This window comes from Gloeophyllum trabeum, assembly GCF_000344685.1.
Source record: "Gloeophyllum trabeum ATCC 11539 unplaced genomic scaffold GLOTRscaffold_00031, whole genome shotgun sequence".
Taxonomy (NCBI): Eukaryota; Fungi; Basidiomycota; class Agaricomycetes; order Gloeophyllales; family Gloeophyllaceae; genus Gloeophyllum; species Gloeophyllum trabeum.
The window spans coordinates 6,062-14,301 of record NW_006920440.1 but is presented as its reverse complement, the minus strand read 5'-3'; the positions used below and the strand labels follow the sequence as shown (position 1 = coordinate 14,301).

At 52.8% G+C, this 8,240-nt stretch overlaps 4 protein-coding genes across 4 annotated transcripts in view; 2 read left to right on the top strand and 2 right to left on the bottom strand.

Moving 5' to 3' along the window:
- Positions 1-258: 258 nt before the first annotated feature.
- GLOTRDRAFT_24381 (uncharacterized protein) lies at positions 259-828 on the bottom strand (the record flags this gene model as incomplete). Its single annotated transcript, XM_007873147.1, has 1 exon — positions 259-828. A coding segment is annotated over one exon (570 nt), but the record flags the coding sequence as incomplete, so codon positions are not given.
- A 3,234-nt stretch (positions 829-4,062) lies between these two features.
- GLOTRDRAFT_134157 (WD40 repeat-like protein) lies at positions 4,063-5,458 on the bottom strand (the record flags this gene model as incomplete). The annotated part of the gene is made up of 6 exons (XM_007873146.1): positions 4,063-4,314; positions 4,363-4,639; positions 4,691-4,750; positions 4,805-5,052; positions 5,103-5,281; positions 5,335-5,458. The coding sequence occupies 6 exons, from the start codon at positions 5,456-5,458 to the stop codon at positions 4,063-4,065; spliced, it is 1,140 nt and encodes a 379-aa protein (XP_007871337.1).
- A 446-nt stretch (positions 5,459-5,904) lies between these two features.
- On the top strand, positions 5,905-6,668 carry GLOTRDRAFT_97163 (uncharacterized protein; the record flags this gene model as incomplete). Its single annotated transcript, XM_007873145.1, has 4 exons — positions 5,905-6,267; positions 6,322-6,414; positions 6,471-6,578; positions 6,630-6,668. 4 exons carry the CDS (start codon positions 5,905-5,907, stop codon positions 6,666-6,668), a joined length of 603 nt encoding a protein of 200 aa, XP_007871336.1.
- Positions 6,669-7,612: 944 nt separating this feature from the next.
- The window catches only part of GLOTRDRAFT_50908 (uncharacterized protein), a gene marked incomplete at both ends in the record, with an annotated part of 6,316 nt that continues 5,688 nt past the window's right edge, over positions 7,613-8,240 (top strand). Inside the window, one exon of the mRNA XM_007873144.1 lies at positions 7,613-7,909. Within this exon, the coding sequence (XP_007871335.1) occupies positions 7,613-7,909 (297 nt within the window). The remainder of the gene's footprint in view (positions 7,910-8,240) is intronic.

Here is an 8,240-nt window from a genome sequence, read left to right as displayed (position 1 = left end):
ACGAACATCTTCAGAAACAAGGCGTAGTGCTTTCAAATGTACCTGAGACAGACGCCGTCTCAAGGCCCTGCGCCATTCCTCCATGGAACGTTCATCACTTAGTTTCTCTTGAGGTACAGCTTCACGCAGGGCTCGATGAATCCGGCTGACACTTTCTTGTTCTGCCTCTGTCAAAAGTCCTCCATGAGAAGTCACTGAGAAATCATAGTCGTATGCAGTTGTGTTCTCAGGCTTTTGGGAGACTTTCTCTGCAGTGAGGCCCACTGCATCGCATACGAAATGTTCCGCCAGTCCTGAAAATAACGCATGCATGGGCTCGGGTGCCAGTTGTCGGGTGATATTCCAATATGGCAGTCGCCATAGTTCTGACCATCGCACCCCGTAATTATCGAAGATGTCTTTCCGAGTTTCTTCATTTGTTGCATCTCGCCATTGTAAGGCACTCGCTCGCATGAGATGGTTGGGAATCTTAGCCCACGCGTGGTAGTTCGTATCTCCCAGCTTATCCTTCCCATACAGCGTACATATGGTGCAAATGTGATGAGACATGTGACTCGCCGCCTGGGCAAGGCGACGAGCACCAGGCAAGTCGTTGACGACGATAGCGATTACACTGCGGACTATCCTACCCAATGCCAAACTGGAAGCAGAACGGGAGAAATGATGGCCACGCATCCAGGACAGCAGGAAGACGTTGATGAGAGGGCGTATATAGTTGTTAAGTTCAGTCAAGGATGGTTCCTTTGGTCCAGGTATAACACCGACAAGATAGACGTTTTCGATCTTGCTCATGCGTTCCACGCCGAGATTCAGACATGTCATGGAGATTATAGTGGATGACTTGGTCGGGCCGCGAAGAGTCATTCCTTCCGTCGAGAATCCATCCACATTCAGTGAGAAGCATGCCCGAACCTCGCCACAGCGATCGATGAAGAGCTGCTTCTCCTCAGCGGTCGACTTCGGTCCTTCAAACGACCTTAGAAAGTTGGCTTGGAAGGGAGATCTGATGAATTCCGGAGGAGCATTTGCCGCCGAAGCCAAGCCTTCATCGCAGGCGCCGTCTAGGAGTGCTTCCATATCCTCTCTAGCCAACAGCCCGGCCATGTAGTCTTCATAGTTATGCATAACGAACGGCTTGATCGGCTTCATCTTCCGCTCACCACCAGTGATGTCGGTTTCAACGAGAGGGAAGCCACACTCCGCTTCTGACCCCAGATGCGGCTTGTTTGTACAGGAGCGTGGATATATAGCGTCAGATGATCCGGCATGGTACTGAGGTTCATAAGTCGCGTGACAACTGGAACATACAGCATACGTTGTAACTCTCCCATCCAGTTTGAACTTAGAAAGCACAGTATGCATCGTTCGAGGGATTTCCGAGAGAATCAACTGCTGTTCTCTCGTCAGCTGTCTACCGTGTATGGAAAACGCCAGGGAAATAATGAAGGAAAGCATGGACATAATGAACGCCCCAGCACTACGGTTCACCCCAACGATAACGGTGCATACTACAGCACAGAAGAAAGACGCTTGAACCATGACGTTGAGGTGGTCGACTGGCCGGGCATAATGTTCATCTGTCATTGATATAGCGGGTCAGACTGGCTCCTCGAGACTATCCAATACGTACCACAGTTGTACTTGATGGGACCAGCATCAGCTGGTATCAGCGTTGAAAGTTGAAGCAGATATCCGTCAAATGTTCGCAGCTGTTCGCAGACTGCCACTTTACGGCTGTCGATGCGTCTGGTTCGTCGCTTGATAGTATCAACCCGACTACGAAGAGTTGCCAGCGTCTCCTGCATTTCTTTGATGATAGCACCGGATACTTCTTCATTGCGGAGTTTTTGTAGACACTGATCGATCGTTTGGCTAACACCATCCAATTGCTTCAGTGCCCTCTCTGTGTTAACATGCCGCTCATCCCGGGGGAGAGAATGGGCACCCTGGGCTATTGCTTCAATCTCGGGAGTCGAAATCATTTCGTCTAAGTCTCCACCACCCATCATATTCGAGCTACCCCCTGTTGGTGCCAGGGAGCGTTCGTGTGCAGAGCTGGCCCCGGGTGTATCGTCGACCTCCATACGATCTTCCTTGCTAAGAAATGGAGAAAGTCCAGTGACGAGAGGACGAGCAGCCTGAGAGTGACTCTCGTCCATCGCTGGCTTGTCTGGAAGAAGGTGTGGATGTACAGACGGCTCCTGACCCTCCATAGAGTGATCAGGCCCAAGGCTGAGTGCAGTAATGCGATCGACCAGAACATCGGCGATGGTCTCGAAGGATAGATCGGGAGAGCTGACTCCTTCAGGGACTTCGTCGTCCATTACAGTCGTGATGACAAGAGTGGAGCTCACAACATCTCTCTCAGCTTGTGCTGCAGCTGCATCTAAGGCAACTGGAAGGAGCGAGTGTTGGACAGGAGGAATGACAGGGCACGATGCTTCAGCTGAGGGCGCAATGGAAGAGATACGGTGTATTCGATGTTCTTCCATTGTTCGAGACACGCCATTCGGCGAGACCTGGAGGCACTCATTGCATGTGCAGATTTCTGTTTGGCGCCTTGCAACACAGGGACGCGGTTGGACGGGTGTAGGCGATGCAATGGCTACCTGATGCGCCCTGAATTCCACCACAGACAACTTTGTCCCTGATGGAGTAATACGAGTACAGACAGGGCAGAGGCAAAGATACTGCTTGCTTGAAGGGGCCATTTGACGCCTGAAAGAAAAAAACAAGATCTGACTCCTCCAATCGCAAGGAGGCCGCTCGCAGCAGAGGTGGCGAAACTCCCCGGACAGCGTCGCAGGGAGTAACAAGAGGCAATAGTAACAGCTGTAGAAGTACGCGTACTCCCTGGACAGTGTCGCAGGGAGCACCAGGAGGAGACGAGAGGTACGCAGCTCCCTGGACAACGTCGCAGGGAACAAAGGGACTTGGTTTGATCGAAGCGCGCTCGAGCCGCTCATCCGGTCGGAGCACTCGTGCCGCTCCTCCGGGCGGGGCACGCTCACCGAAGCCTGCACAGCCACAGTGGGCCAGTGCAACTGCGGACTCAGCGCTTCGTTCTTCCTCATGTTCCCTGCGACATTGTCCGGGGAGCACAGCGCTCGTCTCCTCCTGGTACTCCCTGTGACACTGTCCAGGGAGTACGTGTACTTCTACAGCTGTTACTACTGCCTCTTGTTACTCCCTGCGACGTTGTCCAGGGAGCTGCGTACCTCTCGTCTCCTCCTGGTGCTCCCTGCGACACTGTCCAGGGAGTACGCGTACTTCTACGGCTGTTACTATTGCCTCTTGTTACTCCCTGCGACGCTGTCCGGGGAGTTTCACGACCTCTAATAAGCGGGAGAAATGAACACAAGTTATGGCAAGGCTCAAGGACAGCGATGCCTGGACTACCCAAACACTACACGAGTGGCCTCCTTGGTGCTCCCTGCAACACTGCCCTGGGAGTTCTACGACTTCTTCTAGAGCACTTTGCGAGCGGCCATCTCGGTGTTAGCTGCAGCACTGTCGAAGGAGTTCCAGGACCTCTACCAGCACGGTCCCAGTCACTATAGGAGCGACTATTTGCTGTATTCCTCCCTTACTTATGTGCACGGCTCGACACCTCCCTCGCTCGATGGCCTAAGGATTTCTACCGGTGTAGAGTGCATGACAAGTCACACCGCCAGTCGCGTTCCAATCAGGATATCATTCAGGAGTAGGATACATGGACAGCAATAGGGTACGTGGACAGTACACTATGCAATTCGCCGTCTTACATCCCTCATCCAGCGCCAATTCATGCCTCTGCCCATCGCCACAACTTGCAGTCCTGCAATCACGTACCGACTTTGGCGAATGACGAACGTGTTCAGCCACGTCCCTGGGCCAACGACACCCACCGCTACAATGACACTAAGCAACGCAGTGCCGATGAAGCTCATCCAGGTCTTTTCTGGGGGAGGAGGTAGCGATGGACTGCATTCACAAGTTGGCCCGTTCATCCATTTGTCTACATCTGCCATGTATTTGGCGACTTGGGAGTTCTGGTGGGCAAATGAGTGAGAGGAACAAACATCAGACGGTCTGCCATACCGGAAACAGCGAGCAGAAAATCCCAATGAATCCTATAATGTCCCAGAGATACGCAACAGCGACAAGTAACACTCGAAGGAAACGTGCCAGGCTGTATGCCGTGGCCACTACGTTTCCCAGGAGGGCACTTCTCGCGGTCCTCGGCACTTTATACCTCCAGAGGGAGATGTAAGGGTCAGAGCCTTCTCCTGACGTTGCCCCGGCAATTATTATATCGTCTCCGATGTCGTGGGTCTGTAGACTTGGTTGGTACATAGGTCTCCAGAGATACAAATCACTTACCGCGATCGTCTGCACGAGCCCACCCTTGGAATGGGTATACTTGTCCAGGACAATACCAGTCGTGCGATCGAAGACGTATATAACTCCATGGTCGCTTCCTCCAACGACGAGCGTGTCGTCGTTCGCAAAAGCAACCTGCTTTGGTCTCGATACCTTGACTCGATCAGTGGGCAGTCTGACTACGTGTGCATTGTTCTCGAGGTCGCGAACGTCAAAGCCATCCATGCCATTGTCCAGCACATACTGCCTCCTTTTACTGCTCACCGCGACACGGCCCCTGTGGATGTGGTGAGTAATGATGATTTTTATCAATATTCGTTGCACTCACATCATAATATTTGTCGTCTCCCTAGAAAGGATTTTGCCATCGTTCCCTCGCAGTACAAAACTTCCAGAGAATCAGCATTCGGTGCTTGGCTGTGCAGGATCAGCTGAGCCTTACCGTTCGCCATCATAGATACCGAAGACGAAGATATCCTTGGTTGTGTTGTCCTTAAATGCGACACAGATTGGTGTTGTCCGGTCCAGACGAACGGAGAAGAGAGAGATCAGGCTCTCCTCCGCATTGAAAGTCCAGACTTGGATTGAACCGTCTCTGGCAGCAGATGCTATCCGGCATGTTCCGGCATCGGTCGCGAGACTCGCAATTTCACATCCTTCACCCGTACGATGCGCACACAGCTCCTTGAACTGTATAGGACACTTGTTAGGTCTAGAAGTGCTTCTTGCTTTCGACATACCTCTGTAGAGTTTTGTCTCCAACACCCCAACCATCCTAGGGCCGTACCGTACACCAAGGTCTCACCAATCTCCCTCTCCAACCAAGCAATACTGCTTGTTGGTCCCCTAAGTCCTGATGTAATCGGGGTGGCTATCGGCGCGTAGTCTTTGAGGCTCCATAACTGTACCCCGTACTCTCCTGAATAGCTCCCGCTCGTGTTAGGGAAAGCAGCTTACGGGGTTAGCACGTACCTCCGCTAGCCAGGAACTTTGCTGAGGGAGAGATCGCAAGAGCAAAGATTGGCGAGCGTTCCACCCGCGGAGCGACGAGCCTGACAGGCGTCGAAAAGTCAAAGAGCCATGATACCTTGAACATGTCTGTCCAGTACAGCACGCTTGCAGACACTGCTGTATTTATGCACGAGTTCTTCGTTGTGCCCTTTGTTGGCTTCATCGTCCCCAGACATCCATAGCCGGCCTTACCTTGTCTACCAGGGGCAGTGCCGATACATTGTCTCCCCTCGCTGGTGCATTGTCTACCCTGGCCTCCCGATGAAATTAGGATCTCCCGGAAGCACATCAAACCGCCACATAGCTCGAAGCGCATCGCGGGTCATTCCGCAATGAGGATTCCTTGTATCCAGTGAAGCATTGTTCGCAGCGTGGCATGGCCCACGCGCTTGCCCAACTCAGCGGCTCCTCGGAGTGGCACACTAGCCGCCACTGAGCCGTTCGGTATCACTAAGTGCCACCGTCTGTGCCACCGCGCCCTTAGAAAAGGCGCTGGTATGTTCGGATAAGGCGATTCCCAACTACACTATGATGTCCTTGGTCCCCCCAACGTTTGAACCTAGCGAAGCCCCCCCCGTGGTGCCTTTGCTTGTCGCGCAAACCGACATGTTCTATCATCTGGATCGGCGCCCTCGTCTCCTTGCAGAGGAAGATATCTTTCACGTGTCGCTGTCAGGTGGCCCAGTGCGTTCTACTAGACACACCCAGCGTGCTGCAGCGCCATACTCTCAGAGTCGCCGTGTTACATTCCGCACCTCTGATCGACCCGCCGACGGTGGTGGCAAGCTTGCAAAGCCGTCGGGAGAGGTTGCCCGTCTCAACAGGGACGGGTATAACCTTGTGAACATATTGAAGCAACACGGCTGGACCGACCCTTTGATCCACAGTGTCAAGGTGAGTCCCGCGATTAAATTGCAGTACAGCAGTATGAATATCTTTCCACTATAGGAGCTTGTACATGGGAAGGTCAGAGAGTTCCTCGATCAATCCAAGTCTATATCAAAGCAAGACAAGGCGAAGCTCGAGCTCGTGAAGGAAAAGGTGTAGTTCGTCTGTCTGCTGTGTGCTGCGGTTGTTGACTCTAACATATTCCATAGGTCAAGGATGTGTACCCGTGGCTCGGAGACTACGAAAGTTGCTGGCCCATTCACGACATGATCAAAACTCACCTGAAGTATCAGGCCTCTAGAAACAAGGCAGCCCGAGTATGTCCTCTCTTTCAGGTCTTGACATGATTTCGCTTATCTGTTTATCAGGAGGATACACCTTCGGACATGGGTTCTGACTCTGGTTAATCCAGAGTCGCCCGTATGCAGTCTCTACCACATACAATAATTCCTAGTAATTGTACGGATATAGATCTCGAAGCCGTTCTGATCTCCTGCAGTTCAAGTCTCCGTATAGCGACATGCTACCAGGAATCACCTCCCACAGCTGCAGGATTGTTTCAATGCTGGTCCAAGCTACCGTCAGATGATTTCTCTCAGTAGAGGGGGTGATTCCCCTTACCTTGTACTTAGCCTATTCCACATGCGACGCTCTAAGGCACTCATGCTCTGGAATCGACCAGCCTCTCGGCGCACAACAAGGAAATTGACGCTCAGGCCAATGTAGTAATACACATGAAATCGAGTCGTGTCCATGCGATTGAGGACATGGACCTCTATAGTGTGGATTTGGCGTCTTTGGGGTGCACCCAGAGCGGCCCTCACGTCTGGTATGCCTCGGAATAAGCGCAGTCTTCGAGTCTCTGAACGACGATCGCTTCCGTATAGCTGGCAACGGATGTGCTTCGTCTGGCGTGGCTGTAATGAGAGTGCAGGATATCAATGTTATCGCTCTGCGTTCGTGCTCCGAGTGCTTACCATGTCTACAGATGATCTGGGAATGGGTTGATACTGTGTGCCGGCTTCGTTTTATGCCCTTCGCCTCTTTGTTGTTGGATCAAGGCCGGATCATGCAGAGGTTGCTTCTTGCGACCCGTTCAAATTCGGCAACAACACCTACAGAGGCAACGTGCTACTCTTCGTGTTCTCTTCGTGTTACGTACAATGGGGAAGACGCCACTCATGACTTAGCACAATGAAGGCATGAATCGGCCCTGATCATTAGGCTTGGAACAAAGCAATGCTACTTGCGACCGCACGAGTGGCGGTCCTGAACGTATACACGCATGCGCGCTAAGTGGATTTTCGTACACCAAATGTCCTCCTCATACCGCGTTCATCCGCTGGAAGATATGGAAGTAGACGAAGCCGGCACACCACCTCAACCTCCTCCAAAGCCGCACTCTGGGCAGCCGCCGTCGAATGCACCAAAGTCTGTACCTCCTGCTGGCCAGCCGTCGAATGCACCCAAGTCCGTACCACCTCCCGGGCAGCCACCCTCGAATGTACCCAAGTCTGTACGACCTGCGGGCCAGCCGTCGAATGTACCCAAGTCCGTACCACCGGCCGTGCAGCCACAGTTGAATATATCGAAGTCTGTACCGCCTCCCGGACAGCCGTCGTCGAATACACCAACATCTGGACCGCCGGTGGAGCAGCAGCCGTCGAATGCAGCAAAGTACAAACGACGACTAGATGATACGCCAACCCCACAGCCAGCATCAACGTCTAGTGTGCGAGTGAGGGTGCAGGAGGCGGACTTCTCTGCCACATACCGCATGGAGATGGAGAAGGCCCATGCTCAACTGCGGCAGGAACAGGAGAAGGCAAAGGTGCGAATTCTCGTGTACCGCAGGTCATTAGCAGTGCTGACTTCCAACAACTGGGGTTAATAGAGAGACAGGGAAGAGCTGATTGCTATGGTACGTGAAGAGAGGGATCGGGCGCGTCTTGAACAAGAGGCTTGGAAGCGAGAAATGG